An 18,784-nucleotide genomic window follows, 5' to 3' on the forward strand; every position below is an offset into this window, starting at 1 on the left:
AGGACGACTCATTCCCTACTGGCAGCAGGGCTGTGCAGATTCTGCACAATATTCTCTGAACATACAAGAAACATCAAGGCCCGGGCTGTGCTCACCAGCTCTCCAGCCTCTTCCTCTAGTTCAGAGCCTGAACTATGTTAGAGAAAATCAAGCCTGTGGACTACCTACATGGCAGAGGAAAAAACAAATGACCCCACCTACAGACAGTGATGCTGACCACTGGATGGTCAAAACTAACAGTCCACAGGGAGCTTGTTGTTTCTCATGGAAATGCGGCTACTTTAAGGCGTCCTAGTGCTCCAGCTACATGGAGAGTCTCCGTTAAGTCACTGCCAAGTCAATCCCAGCTCTTTCCTGTGCACAGCCATGAGCAGTGAAGACACTTTCTTCCTGTGGCTTCACACCCATTACAGAAAGCTGCTACCTGTAACTCCAGCTCCAGGAAATCCAATGTCCTCTTCCGGACTGTGAGGGCACCTGCATGCACATGGTACACACATGCTCAAAAATAATAAATAAATCTTAAAAACTTTAGAGAAAAACACTTGTTTACTTACTTAGTGTATCTATGATGTATATGTGTAGGAGTGTGAGTGTGTGTGATCAGAGGACAGCCTGTAGTGTCCGATCTCACCTTCTAACTAGTTTTGAGACAGTCTCTTGTTCACCGATGTGTACTCCAGGCCAGCCAGCCTCGGGGTTTTGGGGACTCCCTGTCTGCACACCATCTCACTGGAGTGCGGAGATTACAGATTACCATGCCTGCTTTCTGTGGCTTTTTGGGTTTCAAACTCAGGTTCCCATAGTTGCTTGCCAAATGCTTTATCCATTGAGCTCCCACCCCCACCCCACCCCTGCAGAAAACATTTTGAGAGTTAATTAAAATAGTACTGATCTGCTTGGTGTGGTGTTTTATGCCTGCAACCCCAGCTTGGGGAGTGGCTAGAGTAGGAACATTATAGGCTAGAGGGAGGAGTGGGAGACAGGGACGGACAGGCCCGGTGTGCTCATGTCACTCAGCTGGGGGTCCTGTGACTTTCAGAGCAGGATGTCATCTGTGCTTAGCACTGCTCCTGGTGCTGTGTGTCTCCATCTCACACTGCTGAGTCTTAAGGCCACACAACCACACTCTTCCCACACCTGAGATCCACCAGAGCCAGGTGAGGTAGTGCAGGCATGGCATCCCAGCACACAGGAAGCAGAGGAGGAGGAGCATGAGCTCTATGCCAGCCCGGGCGACTCTGTGAGAGGCTCTCGGGGCAGGGTGCTTGCCTAGCATATGCAAGGCTCTAGAGTTCCAGCCTTAGCACCAGACACATGGACGGATGGACACACACAAAGCCCCATGCTGTGACACCAGCTCACCCCTGTGAATGGAGTCCCCTACTCACACCTTCCAACATCAACAATGCAGACCCTGCAAAAATGCTCAGGACCTTGCCACTCTGAAATAAGAACTGACTGGGGTGAATGACTCCCAGTTCAGTGACTTCTCTCAATGTTCAAGAAGAAGAAAGCAGCAGGAGTACTCAAGGAGAACACAGGAAAAACCAGCCTTCTTGTATGAAGCATGTCTACTGGTGAGGCCTGTCCAGCTTCTGACACAAACTGCCTGGCTGGAAACAGTCATGGAGAAGTCCAGAGAAGACACAGACACATGTGCAAACTCCTGGGCTAACTGCCCTGGCCCGTGAGAGTGAAATGTCCACCTAACTTCTGGAGCTAAATCAGTCATTTCATTTACTTGGTTTTCATGATTTCTGGGGCACATTCTGAATTAACAGCTGATGAATGCTGTACCTAGTCATACTTGCTCTCAGGACCTGTTTTGGGGAAGTACAGAATGGAACATGCCAGTTAACTAGACTGAAAGCAAAGGACATGGCTGAGCTAGCCTAGAGACTGCACAGACACAGTGTGAGCAGTCAAACTGCTGCTGCAGCTGCGGCTCTCCCACCAGCATGGCTGCCATCGCTGTCTGCCGTCACTTCAATACCTCAGCCTCCTGGCTGCTATGAGTCCACATTGCTTAGTGTGATCTCCATGGTCACAGCAGAAGGCCACCCTCCTCCCCCACTAGTCTGAGTCTGAACTCATAATTAGTGGTGCATACATATCAGACGGTCCTGCTGACACTATGAGATGTCACAGACACCAGTCCAAAACAAGTCAGCCCTGTGGAGTGAGGGACAGACCTGGGAACAGTCTAGATACACCCATGCCCCTAGGCTTCTTCTCCTTTGAGCTCTGTCAGCTTCTAGCCAAAGGTCTTTCTGTGGATATGCCTGGGAGACAGCCCAGTAGGTAGGAGGAGGTAAGCTATGTAAGCACAAGGGCCTGGGTTAAAGCCCCAGCGCGTCTGCAAAATGAGAAGGTGTACATGCCTGTAAGCCCAGCACTGCGGGTGGGGGAACAGGGGCATGGGGCTTGAGGCCGCCAGGTTCAATGAGACACCCTATTTGAAGGAAATACGGCTGAGAGTAACAGAGCTAGACACATGTCGTCTTTTTGTGGCCTACATGGGCACATATAGCCACACACATGTATATATATACACATACCACACACACAGAACACAGGTATGATCACATCCATAGCCAGTGTACTTACGACAAAAACCTTCTGTTCAATGTCATGTTATGCTTCCTCTGTTCCTGTGTTTTATTTTTTAAAAAATTTAAAAGCCCCCCCCCCCGTGCGTGTGTGTGTGTGTGTGTGTGTGTGTGTGTGTGTGTGTGTGTGTGTACATGGCAAACCTTGTGGTCAGAGAAGCACTTTCAGAAGTTGGTTCTCTTCTTTCCACACATGGGACCAGGGACAGAACTCTGGCTGAGCCACTTTGCAGGCAGGCGCCTTCCTTGTGCTTTAAGAAGTGAGATGCCACTTAGAAAGGTCATCTTCCTGACACTGAGGCACAGGCACATTCACGTCAGTGGATCATTGTGGCACTAGGGACGGGGACAAATTCACACTGACTCAAGTGTGGAGAGGGAAGATCCCTCTTCTCAGAGGAGAAAAGATGTGCCAGGATGGTCAACAGACTCATCCCTCTCTCCTCGGTGCAGCAAAACATCTGAGAGGGCAAAGGACAAGGAAGCTGTCACTTGGCAGAGTTCTCAGAGCAGCAGGCATGGAAAGAGCCCAAAACACAAATGGCTGGAATATGGCCAGGGACTATGCTCTGCAAGTCACCACTTGATGACAAGTACAGCTCAGCACCAGTGGTCAGCCACTTTCCTAGAAGAAAACTACAGAAATGTGCCAAGCTTAGGGATGAAACACGCATGTACCTGCAATCTAGTAAACAGGAAGTCAACCCTGCCTCACTGGTCTGTAGTTAACTTTGTCTCTGAAGTCACAAGGCGACTTGAAGCTTCAGCTGAAGCAGATGATGGAATAGGAGATGGCTGTTGTCCCTTGTGAGGGGAAGCCTTACCCTGAATGTTAGCCATGCTATGACTGCATTGGGAGCGTTATGGACAGACATAATTTTGGTCTACCTGCTGTGTCTCTAGCACCTGGTTCAATCCCCAGCCCTGTACTTGGGAGCCCACATCACAATGGGCACACAGTCAGTGTTGAGTACTTAAATTTGTACAGGGATGAGTAAGCAGATGGGAATCGGAAGCTCTAGTTTCTCAGTGACTACCAAGAAGTGTCCTTAACCATCCTGCCACCTTTCTGGGCTTTATTTCCATGCTGCCTGTCCAGGCCAGGGACCCATCCCAGCTCTACAACACTGTACCCAGAGGGACAAGGCAGGCAACATCTGATCAGAAAACTCCACTCTAACATCTAACAAGATGAGGAACTTGTCGAGCAGCCATTGGAAATAAGAACTCTGGAGGGTCATTACTCCTTCCCTGGTGTACCCTCCACAACTGGACTAACTTCCACTTCAGTGTCAGGTCTGAACCTCCTTTCCCAGCCCAGAGGACTTGATGGGGAAAGGCCAACAGTCAGTTCCACATCAAAGAATAACTTCTACTCGACTCCTAGGCCTTTCTCACATTCCTATCCTGTGAAGAGGTTTTCCCTAAGGCAATGGATGGCATCCTCTGTTCTTGGTTCTCTCCATAGCAGCTAGCGTGAGGAAGCACATGCAGATGAGAGGGCTGGTTAAAGCGTCATCTTTACCTGGCTCAGTGTGTGCACCTGCACCTGGAAGCAGAGGCACGAGGATCTATTTGAAGCCAGCCTTCAGCTACCGTAGTGCTCTGCAGATGGCCTTTAGAATAGTGTGTAAAGGTTGAAGGCAGGGCTGGGAGGTGACTCACTGGATGAGGTACTTGTGTGAGGACTGGACCCCATGGATACTGCACAGGCGTGGTGACCCAATGGCAATCCCTGAAAGGCAGAGATGGGGTCCCAGGAACAAGGGGACTTGCTAACGTAAGTCACACCAGTAAACTCTGCCTCAATGTATAAGGCTAACAATCGAGGGCGATAGAGATATCAGGTTCTAGCGTTTGCAAATGTGTGTGAAAACACACACACATACACACACACACACACACACTCGAAGAAAAAGAAGATACACACAGTCTCGTAGTGTCTCCAGAGATATGCATGAGGAAAGAACACAGAGAAAATAACTCTCCAGGAGACAAAGGCTGTTAGACAGTGCTGTAACCAAGTAACTGAGCACCTTGGTATCACATGCCCTGGGACATGGTGTCTGGGCACAAGGCCAGATCTTTGGCTTTCCTGCCCAAAAATGCATTATTATTCTTTTAACCAGATACATTGCATTTACTATGTGTGTGTGAATGTGTCTGTGAACACATACATACATGTATGCCTATGCGTGCATGGAGGCCAGAAGAGGGCAACGGATCGCTCAAAGGTAGAGTTTCGGGTGTTTGTAGGATGCTGGGGTCTGACCTCTAGTTCTCACAGTTCCTCAGCAAACATTCTAAACTACGGGGCTGTCTCTCCAGCCACTAACCTCATCCTCTTCTTTAAAACCCAGGCTGCCCTTAAGCTCACAATCCTCCTGTCCTGAGTTTCCCCTCACACCTCCTTTCAGTGATGAAGAGACACTGGACATACACGGACATTCTACAAACAACTGGCCAGTGGCCTTCAGGTGTCTAGGCCCTAACAGACAGGGAGGATGGAAGAGATCAAGGGTGAGAAAGCGCCACACAATTGGCATCCAGGGCTAGGGTGCCCCGGTGTGAACTGGCACTGATGTGAACAATGTGAAGGCGTTGGTTGGTTCTGACCACTGTAGCACAGCTGTGGGAGATGTCACTGTAGGGACTGAGCTGGAGGGAGTGTCAGTGGACTGTGAGCAGCACCTCTCAGATGACCGAGGAAGCAAAGGCATGACAAGAGACAGAAGCAGACACTTGGATGAAGAGAAAGCAGCCGTCACAGACGGATTGAGCAACTTCAAATGAACCCTAAGGAGATGAGCCAATCCCCAGGCTTGTCGACAGTGGATGCCACTTGTATGTGAACAGTGGGGTCCCTCTCTACCTCCAGAAGCAGCACAACCAGTACAACTGCTGCTCCGGAAAGAGTGTGTCACAGTGTCTATCTGGAGGCAGATATGCCTGTGACCTCCGGTTATATTCTGAGGTGGACATCCTAGAGCAGCCTTGAGCATGTATACCTGGAGATAGTTAAGGAGGTAACAGCACTTTCTGAAACAAAACAAAAACATACAGAAAGACACCAGTGAGAAGCCACAGACTTCTTGCACAATGGAACAGTAGAAAGCAGTGGAAGGAAACCACGGAGGGTAATCTGAATGGGAAAAAAACAAGTTACCAAAAAAAAAAAAAAAAAAAAAAAAAAAAAAAAAAAAAGCCTTATGAAACTACTGATAGAAAGTCTGAAAACTCTCAAAAGCTTAAGACTGCATTGCTTTAAAATAAGAAACTATTACAGCAAAAGCACAGAAAAGGGCTAGGCACCAAGGAGGTGGAACAGGACCCTGTTTGCCCAGAGCAAAGATATAAGGATACTGAGGCGCAGAAACACGAGCATAGCGACCGGCCACACACATCTGGCTACTGGACAGATCAGCATACCTCTCTGAAAACTGTCAATGCTGAAGGGTTGCTGCCCCCCTGCAAAGCAAGCAGGCAAAATACTCCACATTTTCTGCTATGTCCTTAGCAGCTGAAAGAGCTACAGTGATTGGCCTTTCTGAGATTCTAGGCCATCAGTGGGAAGAACAAAGCTGTAGAGGTTAGACAGCTGCCAAGGGGATCAGAGAATACCTGTGACCCATGGCTGCCCCACTTCCTGGAGGAGAAGCTGCTTTAAGGGTAGACAAGGTAGTCCAAACACGGAGTCCCGGCACTCCCGGTCTGGACTGTTAAGAATCCTTAGCTCTTTGTGTCACAAGAAGTATGCCCTCTCTGGGACCAATGAGATGACCAGGTCTCTGCTGTGTGTTTTGTTTAATATTAGGGTTTGTAGTAAAATACAGATCACTCCTGTTAATGCATTGTTTCCTGTTTGTCTGATGGGCCCCCTATAAAAGCCAGGCTGTCCTTGAGCATGAGGTCCTATTGCCCCAGCCTCCTGAGTGAGTATGGGAATGTCAGGACTGGGTTTTAAAGGAATTCTCGGGGGAGGGGGACAGGACCAGCATGTGCAAGTCAAAGGCTCCCTCACCAGCTGGAACTCGCTTCTGCGGCTGAAGGCTTCCCTGATCCCGGAGTCTCTCCAGAGTGCACTCAGGGCTGGCACGTAGAGCTGGAAGGTGGCAGGCTCCACAGGCAGCCCTGCCTTGTTCTCGAAGGCCATCAGAAACATCCCGTGCTTCTCATTCTCAGAGTGCTGCCAGGGAATGCCGAGCTTGTCCCGAGCATCCACAAGCACCCTGGAGCCCTGGAAGAGAGTGAGAACAGAAGAAGTTTAATTGTGCTGAGCCCACAGTAGAGACCCTTAACACTGGCTGCCACAGCAGGACACTCACATGCCATCGAGCTTACAGCCAGTGCAGTCTCCTTGTCTGCCCTGGCACAAGCGTCTCAATTCGCAGGCCACAGCTAGAATCCTGAGAGGAAAGCCTCAACTGGGCAATTGCAGAGATCAAAGTAATTTGTGGGGGATTTTGTTGGTTAATCAATGTAGGAGAGCCTACTGTGGGCAGCACCACCCTGGGCAAGGTGCTGTTTTAGAAAGCTAGCTGAAAGAGCCCAAGAGTGAACCAGCCAGCCATATTCCTTTATGGATTCTGCTTCAAGTTCCTGCCCCGACTTGCTCAAAGATGCACTGTGACCTTCAAGTGTAGGATGAAATAAACCCTTTATTCCCCAGATTGCTTTGGTCAGAGCATTTTATCACAATTAGTGGAGAGGAAACTAGAACAGCCTATAACTACAAGCAGAGGTTCTCCTGCAGTGTCTCCCTCCCCTCCTGCCAAGGAGCTGGGCTGGAACAGCTGCATGGGAAGGAGTGCCAGCACATTTAGCCACACTGTCCTAGGGCTGTCAACTCCTAACAAGATATAACTGCTTGTCCAAACTGAAAACAGGCAGGAAGTCATGAACACAGGCAGTGAGCCACCCCAAGACAGGAAAAGACGGAGCTGCTGTGCGCTGAGCCCATCCCGCAGGAGCCAAAGTCCCATGCACTGTTCCTGTGTGCTGCCGGCAGAAACTGCTGCCCATTCTTGCTCTCGCTTCCTCTGTTAAAAATACACTGTGCTTTCCTGACCTTTCCTCCCCTTGCAGACAGGGCCGAGAGGATGGAGCCTAAATCAAACCATGCTAGGGGACACCTGGCCTGGAAGAACTCCATTTCAGCAGAGGCTTCTGGTCACCCACCTTCCAGACCACTACTTCAAGATTGGCCAGGCAGAGCTTGTGAGGTCTGCACTGAGTGCCCAAGGAGCTCTCTCTCAGCTCTCAGGAGGGTTGGGACAGTGTAGAGTAGTGGAGTCACCAAGAAGGCTGTGGTGGGAAAGACTTTGCCTTGCCTGCCTGCCAGTCTACAAATCACCAGTTCCTTTCCTGTCCATGTGATATTTTACCTGTTTTTATTGTTGTATTTGTGTGGTGTATGTGCATGCGGGTGCACACACCTGTGTTCTCATGTGGAGGCTCTATTGCTCTCCATCTTACTTCTGTATCTCACTGAACCTGGAGGAAGGCTTGCAGCAGTAAGCCCCAGAATCCTCTTGTGTCCATCAGCACAGGCCCAGTTACAGGCCCAGTTTTCATGTGGGTGCAGGCGATAAAAACTCAGACCCTCACACATGCGCAGCAAGAGCTCTTACCCACCAAGCCAACCACCTGGATCTACTTACTTACTGACTTAACTAATTTATCAGACAAGGACTCAGGCAGTATAGGCTGCTCTTGAACTGTGTAGCCTCCTATGTCCACCTACTGAGTGCTGGGGTGACAGGCATGTATCACCCCATTCCACACACTGACATACAGCTTTGTTGTGCTATACGCATTAGCTGCCTGGTTTGCCCACGAGAAGTGCACGGCTCCATGGTTTCAGCTGTCCTTTATCCTAAATTACCTCACCCTATCCCTAGGCAGGCCTTCATCAGCTATGTGCCTTCACAGTCGTAGCTCAGCTGCAGCTTTAGCTTCTGCTCTTACCTTGACCCACTGAGGCAATGCAGTGATACCTCAGTCTTCACCGCACCTCTAACTGACAGGAACCACTTGTGGAGGTATTTCCTCCTTGGAGTTGGGGTGATCGCATTCACATTATCATTCACTCAGCATTGGGAGAAAATTTTTGCCAAGCACACAGCTGACAACAGAGTTAGAAACGAGGTGAAGAACATCAAGGGATGTCAGAAGAGCAGGCCCAGCCAGTGAGTCAGCAGATGCCCACTATGGCCAGCCTGGGAAAGTGGGGCAAGGCTTTGGCTAAAGACACTCCCACTTACACAGGGAAGACTGGGTGAGGGTGAAGGTGCTGGGAGATTCAGAAGCATCTCAGAAAACTAAACACATTGGGACACAGCCCAGAAAACTCCCTCTCTATCATCCACCCTGAAACCAAAACTTGTTCACAAAAACCTTCGCAAGAAGGTGCATATGGTATGGATGGTGGAACATTCATGCCATGGAATACTACTTGGCAATTTAAAAGGAATGGCCAGTGGTAGTGTGTGGCTTATGGGTGGAGTGTTTGCTTAGCATGCAGAAACCCTCGTGTTCTATTCTCAGTATTGCAGGAAAAAAAAGCAATGGGTTTAACTCTGGAACCCATCAGTGGCCATGGTAACCTGGAAGGACTTCAGGTACACTACTCTAAGAGGTCAAGTTACACTACAGTTCATATGATGGTTTCTTCTCCCTCTCCAGGCGATGACGTAAGGATGGATAGTGTATGGTGGCTGAGGAGGTTGGTGATGGGAGGAAAGAATGCTGATGACAAGGGACAGCACAGGACCTCTGTGATCCTGACTGTGATGGTCATGCAGCCACCATACCCATGTTCATTTCCTGGCTCTGCTATTGTACTGTAATTATGTGTGTCACAACATTGGAGAGCACTGGCTGACACTGCTCAGACTAGCTAGGCAACTTCCTACAAACCCGTCATTATTTAAAATAAAAAGGCTTTAGAAAGTTCCCCGGCAACCATAGCAATTTATGCTCCAATGATGGGTCAGGGGACAGGAATAGAGAAGTCAAAGCAGAGCACAGGAAAAGGTGAGGCTCCTGAGGTTCTAAAGCTCTAACAGGAGCTGGGTCTTCAGCAGACATTGAGTGTCTGAGGAAGCCCTTTACTCGCCTACCTTACTGCTCAGCTCACCACTGCCTCTGGGCCCTCCCTGTCTCTGCTTTCTCAGATCACACCATCTTGTCTCCACCTTTCCCAAAGGACAGAGCCTGGAGGATGAGAATGGAGCAGAGATGACCCCTCCTTTGCACATTATTTACAACATAACTTAACCTGAGCATGCACAGAGGCCCTTCTGCTGAAACCTGCCAGGCAATGGCAGCCTGAACCTGGCAGAATAAGAAAGCAAAGAAAACCTAAAAGCTCGAATACACCTAAAGGAGAAAGAAAGAGAGAGAGAGGGAGGGAGGGAGGGAGGGAGGGAGGGAGGAAAAAGCCAGAAGTTGACAGACTGAGAGTCTTTAACAGCCAAAGAAAAGCCCCAAGTGACTCTTACTGCAGATTTAGTCTGTAGACAGCTGTACATTTCGGTCAGTTGTGAAAACATAAATAAGGTCATAAGCAGTTTGATGACTTCATCTTACAACAACGGAGCATTTTAAACTGTTCAAAGGGCACCTTCAAGACAATTTATAAATTTAGCCATTTAAATGTTGAGAACAGAGCCCCTGTCTGCTGGGCATGTAGATTTGCCCCCCACCCCCTTTTTAAAGATGAGGATGCAAACTTGAAAATCCTAGTCTCATTTCCAGTGGAATTTTAGTCCCTGGTCACCCAGTCTTTTTAGAGTAGTGAGTCCTGAATGAAGTCTTTCCAGAAAACACACTTATGCTACGCTGGACATCGAGGGCTGGCAAGGGGACTTGGCTACGGTGGTGCACAAAGGCCATGCTGGGTTTGGATGTGCTCTCACAGCGCATGTACACTTGGAAAGCTGTTGGTTAAAAACCCACAAGGGCTGAGCGGCTAGCTGTTGGCCACCATCCAAATCAATGAGAGACTGCCAGAAATGTAAACAGGATGCGTTTCTGTAAGTTGATGAATCCGGCAGGCAGAGGCAGTGCCTCTCAGTTCTCTCTGGAACAAGCAACAGGACTGTTTCCATTTGAAGGCCAGGGTGATGAGAGAGTAAAGGCAGCCAGGACACCCCAGCCACCCATTTACAAGAAGTGGATGGGACCCCTGATGGCTCTGTGCACTGCCTCTCTCTGGGATACACAAGCACATTATTCTGCTAGGAAAGCCACCCACAGAGTTCTACCAGCAGCCCAAGGCAAAGAAAAGTGCCAGGCAATGGGAAAAGATCCAAAAGGCTAGAATGTGCTCCTGCTCCCAGGGTGCTTTCAAAGACTCTCAGAGCAGGACAGAGCAGGGCCCTCAGATGGAGTCTAGAGATAAAGCTACAAAGGAAGGTCAGAACAATGGAGGGATAGCCAGAAATGTCACAGATGGTGGGAGGCGAGGTTTAAAGATAGATGATGGGCCAGCTAAAAAATCTGGAACCTCTTTGGTAAGAAATGGAGACAAACAAAGGTTTTGGAAAAGGGGACATGAGGCCTAGCTCTGCCTCCAGATCTGTGGAAGGAGAGGCTTCCAAGAAGGAGGGACAGAAGGCTGGGCAGACACAGGAGGTGGTCAACTGCCCCAACTGTGAGCCAAACAAAGGAGAGGAGCAACCACTAAGAGAACTCAGAACAAGCTGGGGTGCAGAGGGGTGATGAGGTTTGGCAAACTTAAATTAGTGGGTCAGTGGGAAATTCTAATCAAAGTTTTGAGAAAATAGATGGAACTAGAGGCCGAACGGGACTTTGCTGAGTGAGGCGGGACATGCCTGTGAGCCCCACACTGGGGAGGAGAAGGCAGGAAGATCAGGCTACATAATAAAGTGGCTGCCAGGCTGCAACACATGAGACCCTCAAACCCAAAACAAAACTTATAAACTGACATAACCTTTAAGGTTTATGACATGCAAAGAAACAGGGCATCACCACCCATCTTCAACTGCCTACCACAGGGTTTTCTGAAAGTTAAAGGAAGGGGGGAAAAGAGAATTCCCTGCCTGCTCAGGTTTCCTCAGTTCTCCCCAAGCAGTGTGTGAAAAGCTGGGTGAGAGCTCAGGCTCCATCCGGAGGCTTCCGAAAACCACCACCTGCAGCAGGCCAAGGCCCTCCTTGCTGTTCTCCCAGGTGTCAGGCCAGAAACCCCGGAATCTTCTAAACATTTTGCCAAATGTTATAAAGACAAACACAGAGGGAAAGGAGGCTTTCCTGTTAATGCGCTTAGCACTGACAAGCAAGAGTAAACAAACACCCAGCCACTCCAGCCCCATGTGCTCATTCCATGTTTTCTGATTCAAGCCTGTGAAATAATCTCCGTGGCATTTTAAAGGAAGGAAATACGATGCAATAGTAAATACTGGAATAAACTGTTCATAGGATTTTTTGTTCACAGTGAAACAGCCATATGGAGCATCAAACCTCAGTGAATATATACAAGTGTTCTCTCTCCAGGCTGAGCTGTGTGACAAGCTCTTCTGTAGGCCCCACAGGGGCAGGGCCTTGCTGGTATGCGGCATCTCCCAGCAGGGTTAGGGGCAAGTTTTAGGAAGAATGAGAACAGGCTGTGAGCAGTACAGACAGAAAAGTAAGTAGTTTGGGGTTATCCTCAGCACAGTGAATTTGAGGCTAGCCTAGGATGTAGGAGATCCTGTCTCAAAACTCAACAAACGTACACTCAATCAAACAACCCAGAATCATTTCCAGTGGATGAAGAGTTGACAAACTGTTCAGGAATCCTCTTGATACTGGCACTCATCTAACTTTCTTTGAGAAAAATTACAGCTAGTTAAATTATGGAATTTCTGGGTTGAAATTTATGCAAAAAAGCTGGAAAAATGGCTCGCTGTTAAGAGTGCTTACTGATGTTGCAGTTCAGTTCTCCACACCCAGGTAGGGGACTCAACCACCTGCCACTCCAGTCCTCCTGCCTCTCTTAAACACACACACACACACACACACACACACACACACACACACACACACACACACACACAGCATATTATGGAGAGATGGCCCAAGCCACCTGAGTTGGACTGAGCTCTGACCTCTCTCTCCACATCCACTGCAGCAGGTGCACGCCCCTCCACACAGGCAGTTACTAATGTTCAAAAATCCTTAAAAAATAAAACAATATGCCCATTTGACACTTGACAAGTAGTTCTAAAGTACTCTCCAAAAAGATTATAACAATTTATATATTGACACTCTGTAGTTTTTTTCTACTGTCTAATTTTCCCAAATTAAGATTTTTTTTCTTTTTCTTTTTTGGAGACAAGGTTTCTCTGTGTAATAATCCTGGCTGCCCTGGAACTCCCTCTATAGACCAGGCTGGCCTCAAATTCACAGAGTCCCCCTGCCTCTGCCTCCCAGTGCCACCATGTCTGGATCCAAATTGTTGTTTATTAAATTTGTTTTACTGAAATTGTCTATCAATATCCATAAAGTCATCTTCAAACCACAGGCCAGAAAACCCACAGCAGAACTGAAAATGCAGCAGGCCCACTAACCCTATCCTGACTGTACAAAGTAGAAAAGCCAGAAAAATAGCAGATATTTGGGTTCTATCCGTTAGACAGATGCTCACGTTCAATCTTTATCTCCGCAGTAAGTGGCCATTACTAAGTAATAAAGTGATGCTTAAAGTAATAAGGTCTCTACTTAGTAATCAAAATGCCCACTGTTGGGAGGCCCAGCCAACATTTCCAACAGAACAATTGTGTCAAGGCATAAAGTGAAATGAAAAACATTCAGTCTGATTCCAGGGAAGCCTTGATGGGCAAGCTACCAATAATGACTGTCTATGTGAAACCCTGACACATTTAAGTAAGTCTAAGGGGGAATGAGCTTGCTCACAGTCCTATCCCTTGCCTCTGGAACTATGTAGCACAGAGTGGGGAAGGTAGGTGAAGCTCCGTCCAGCAGCTATGAAACCCCAAGTTCCAGCCTCAGTCCTTTAAAACCCAATCTGATAAAACTCTATGAACTAGAGAAAAACTCACAGAAGATAAAATGATGAACACAGAAAATAAACTCAATGCTAACATAACATCAGCAAAAATGTACTAGGGCATGTCAGTAAACTTAGGATCAGCACTAAGTGGCCTCTTGCTGAACTATCACACTGAGCAGCATTTCAAGTTAAGTGGCAGGTTTCAGACATAAACAGACTTGGGAGTGTGGCTGCTTGGCTCCTAGGAAAAAACTCGGGGGAACATAATACCACCTTGGCCATGGCAGAGCCACTGTACATAATTAGATGGGACAGGACTACTGGCACCCAACTTCCACCTCAGCACTCCAGAGCCTGAACCACCAGGAGCCAGAGTTGAAGGCCAGCCTGGGCTATAGAGTAAGGTCCTGTCTCATGCTACCTTCGCTCATCTACTCTGTCTGGTTTGTTTATGGCTATTTCCTGCAGTTTAGGACTTCAGCAGTAACTCGCACACCTGCCTTCCATGGACTGGATGGTACCAGCCCAGGCAGCTGAGAACCAAAGTCTTAAGCTGTACCTAATTAGCACTTATGGAAGGGCAGGGTTGGTCCCTGCAGTTCCAACATCTGTTTCAGGAATCTGCTGATGTATTTTCTTTCCACTGAGCCTCTCCTCCCATCTTTACAGTGATTTCCAATTTTCTACACACCTCAGTCCATGGAAGGCTCAGGCTGGGCTCCATCTGAAAGTCTAGGTCCCTGCCATCAGTATGTGTTTGAAAGAAAAAAATTACTCCAGGGCTCTCTGTAGATTGCCAAAAACAAGCTGCCAAAAGGCTAGTCCCCAAAGCACATGCTTCCCCTGTAGGCTAAATGGGCTGCAGGGAGTTCCTAGCATTCAAGTTAGGAGACTACATGTACTTAGAGGGCTGCAGTGACTACAGGTGGGACTAACACAATCCTTATGTCTCCTGTCTAGCTGTTGGCAAACTACAGCCTCGCAGCAGGATGGCTGGAAGGCTGGTGTCCTTGTAGCCACATTTGTCCCATCTTTCTACTTTCAAAACCAGCAAATTGAACCAAGTCAGTTTAACAACTCATCTGTTCAAACCCCCACAAGGTTCCAATCCATTGGATTCAGAGCAAAGCCAAGGGGCTTTTGACCTCACTTCCTTCTACTTAACCAAGTGGCCTGCTCTTTCTGTCTGGAGGCCTTAGGCTAAGACCCCCTCATTCATTTTCCACATACCTTTGCTTTGTTTTTCTCTTTAGCTAAACTTATTAGCTTACTCATTTATCTTTACTAAGTTACTATCTTCCCCTATTATCCTACTGGGATGTCAGCCCCAGTAGGACAGGATTATTTGCCATGTCCCCTCCCATGTCCCTTGGCCTATCACACTCAGCAGATGCCCTTGTGAGAGGAAGAATGAAAGGTTCTTAGGGTTATCACTTGCAAAACAGTATCAACCGTCCTTTTGTCTCACAGGCTGCAGAGAGGAATGTCCTAAGCTGTCGTTCTTGAGACAGTCATCTTGTAGCCTAGGCTGGTTCTGGATCACAGGAGTGCACCACCACACTACAGTTATTCCCCAGTATTTATATGAACAGATGTGCAATATGCCAACAATGGTCAACAGTATACACATAACACACAAAAATATCATCAGCCAGTTTTCCAGAGGGAGGCCCACCACATAAGCACTCATCAGTGAGGTCAACAAATGCATACTAGCTCATCCAGTATTTAAAAAAAAAAAGCTCTACAATCTTTACATTCTTTTAAATGAATATATCATTTTCATATGTCAAAGGAAAAAAGGTGCCAACTGACAGAAGAGTTCAACCAAAAGGCCAGCAGCTAGTTCCTGACACAAGTCCAGAGAAGCAAGGGACTGGTGGTACTTGCAAGCGGAGCTTCCCACTCTGCTTCACTTGTTTTCAGAGTTTACAACTGCTCTTCTGGCTCACAGATACTGACACTCCTTCACAGGTACTAATGAGCCTGGGGCCTGGTCTACTGAGAAAGATTCTGATGCTTTCCAAGAGGTCTTTCTGGGAGGGGAGGGTGCTAATGAAGCATCAACTTAATAATATTTTTTCAGGGTTTGCTGCATGCCTTCTGTTTGGACTACAGTAAACAGAACTTTTCTAAGCTGGTGGCTTAGAAAGAGTAGAAATCTGGACATCTCAGTTCTGGGACTGAGGATCTTAGATTCAAACATCAGCTGAGCTGTACCGTGGTCAGATACTTTCTGGTTCACAGGAAAGGCCTTCTAGCCATTTCCTCATGGGGTGAAAGCTCTCTGGGACTCCTTTTTATAAGACCCTGAACCCATTCATGATTTTGTGCTTGTGACCGGATGGATCACCACCACCTAAAGTCCTCATATCTTAACACCACCACATTGCAGGTAGAATTCAGTACATGGATCTGGGCTGCCATGATACCACAGTACCACAGATGGGATGAAATAATAACACAAGTTCTTACACAACCATTACCAACCATGGCATGTCTTTTAGGACTGAATTAGGTTTGTGGTGTCTTTAGTGTATGTGCATGTACAAGGCTGTGTGGGGGTACACTTACCTGTGCATGTGCTGTGTATGTGTGTGTGGAGGTCAGAGGTCAACATCAAGTATCTTCCTCAATGGCTTCTTCACCTTATTTTATTTACTCATTTACTTTTCTGAGACAGGGTCTCACTATATAGCTCTAGCTGGCCTGGAACTCATTATGTAGATCAGGTTGGCCTTATAGAGTGAACTTATAGAGTGCTTCTATCTCAAGTGCCTGTACTACAACTTAATTTTTAAAGATGTATTTTATGTGTATGTGTTTTGTGTGTGCATGTATGTATGTTCATGCACATGAGTGCATGAAGAGGGTGATGAATCCCTGACTGTAAACTGCCACGTGGGCACTGGGAACTGAACCCAGGTCCTCTGCGAGATCATTTAGCACTCTTTAACTGCTTAACGACCTCTCCAGCCACTCCTCTCATTTTTGCTCAGCGTTTCTCATTGAACGTGGAGCTCACAGTTTTGGTTAGACTGGCTGCGAGCAAGTCCCCAGATAGCCTTATCTCCCCTAGAGCTGGGACTACAGAAACAGGACACTGTACACAGCTTTCTTGTGGGCGTTGGGCATTTGAAACAGGCTGTTCATTCTTGCACAGCAAATACTTCCCAGACTCATAACTCAGCTTTGGATTGTGGTCACAACAACAAGGCAGAGAAACAGCCTGGGTACAGGTTCAATGAGGCCTCATTTCAAGTGAAGGAGGAAGGACACATCCTCTTCCATCTCCATACACTGGTACATGGGTGTACACACCTGCACATGTGTGCATATATACCCTCCATACAGACAGCAAATGTGTGTGTGAGGGAAGGGAAGTGCTCTACCTATAACTCCAAGTAAAGGAAATATGGTTACTTCTTAAAGATAAATACATCTATGAACTCATTGAGAATGACCTACAGTTGAAATATAATCACTTTACCCTTAATACTAAGATGGTGGTGCACATTTTATAGCTCAAGAACAAAACAAAGTTTCAAAAGTGCAAATATTTGTAAGCGTTGATAAGACAAAAGTAATGTTTGTGTTTTCTAAGTCCAGGGCATGCATGTGGTACAAACTCTATCAGATGCAACTGGTTCAGGAAGGAAATGGAGGCTTCCTGTCAGCAATGTTTGCTGACAGTGCTAATGGCACCAAGGAGTCATGAGTAGACTTGGGGTCAGAGGGACATGTGGGAATTGGATGATGCTGTCTCTGGACTTGGGATTAACGCTGAAGACAAAGACAGGCATTCCAGGATAACGCTAATGCACTGGAGTCAGAGATGAGGCAAGTGTCTCTGGTGAGACGTAAGACTGTGACTGCTGAATATGTACGTGGAGTGACCAGATAAGCCAGTGTTCCTGGGTATTTCCGAGAAGGCTCTGAGGCTCAGTAGAACACAGCTAGCTGTTCCCAGTGCTGGTGAGCACCTTCTTGACCCTGACAGCCTGGACAGAAAAAAGGCCCAGGACAGACAGACCTGCCTTTTCCCTGCCTAGCTGCTTGAGCCAGGATACCTTGCTGGTCTCCTGCTCTCTCTCAGATTGGGGCTTTCATTGCCAGCTCTCCATGTTCTCAAGCTTTAGGACTTTGTCTGGATTTTACCCTGGCTTCCCCAGCTCTTCAGGCTGGCATATCACTGACTGCTCAGTTTCCATAATCATGGAGCCAACGCCGCACATGAAATCTCCTTTCACACAGATATGTATCCTCTCGGCCATTTATTTCCCTGGAGAGCCCAGTCCAGGCAGAGATTAGGAGGCTCTGACTCTGGGAGCTGAACTCACTGTGCCTGCGCCCAGAAGAACTCCAAGCAGCAGCACTTTCACTTTGCAGCTGCACTAGTTCTGACCACTAGTTCTGAGGGTAGAACTCCAGTAACCTGGGTCAGGCAGGCATGGCAGTGCAAGCCTAAGACCGGAGCACACAAGGAGGCTGAAATAAATCTGCAAGCTTGAGGCCAGTATGGACTACAGAGTGGTAACCTCTCAAGATGGGAGTTGGGGGTAGCATTAGGGGTGGTGGTGGGGGGTAACATAATAGGCAAGCATGAAGACCTGGGTTCCCAGTTTCTGTTAAAAATTCCCAGCACATGTGTTTTAACTGGCTGGATGCGCTAGCACCATACTTATAAGCCCAGCACTAGGCACACACACTTCTCTAATAGTGTCAAAGACAATTTCAGACAGCAGAATAAACTACCTTTCAATTTCACCCAAACTGAAAATCACACACTAAGCTCTGGGGGACTTCCTTTGCACCCATAAAGTTCTGCCACTAGGGCCTTCTGCATGCTCACTCCCCCTCCCCGCCAGCTCCTTGTTCTACCTTCTGCCTAACTGCTTGTCATGACACAGAATTCAGAGCTGAGTTTATCAGCCTGTGTCTGACACCACCTCAAGTCACTGAATCCCCTGTTCTCCCCACACTTTCCTCTTTGTATGCTGTACCACAGAAGTCTATAGTGGTTGGCTGGCCTCCCTGCTAGGCTGCACTATGCACAGGACCTAGGACACACACACATTTTATTTCTAGAGACAAAGGACATTATTTCTGCCCTGTAGCAGTCCACTGAACCTAATTTTCTTGGCCCCCAGAGTTGCTG

The 18,784-nt window shown here is 47.7% G+C and overlaps 1 protein-coding gene across 1 annotated transcript in view; it reads right to left on the reverse strand.

Annotated features, from left to right (window-relative positions):
- GNA12 (G protein subunit alpha 12) overlaps positions 1 to 18,784 on the reverse strand; it is a 75,794-nt gene that overhangs the window by 27,684 nt on the left and 29,326 nt on the right. Inside the window, exon 2 of the mRNA XM_080940663.1 lies at positions 6,634 to 6,849. Within this exon, the coding sequence (XP_080796789.1) occupies positions 6,634 to 6,849 (216 nt within the window). The remainder of the gene's footprint in view (positions 1 to 6,633; positions 6,850 to 18,784) is intronic.

Source organism: Micromys minutus, assembly GCF_963924665.1.
Source record: "Micromys minutus genome assembly, chromosome: 29".
Classification (NCBI taxonomy): Eukaryota; Metazoa; Chordata; class Mammalia; order Rodentia; family Muridae; genus Micromys; species Micromys minutus.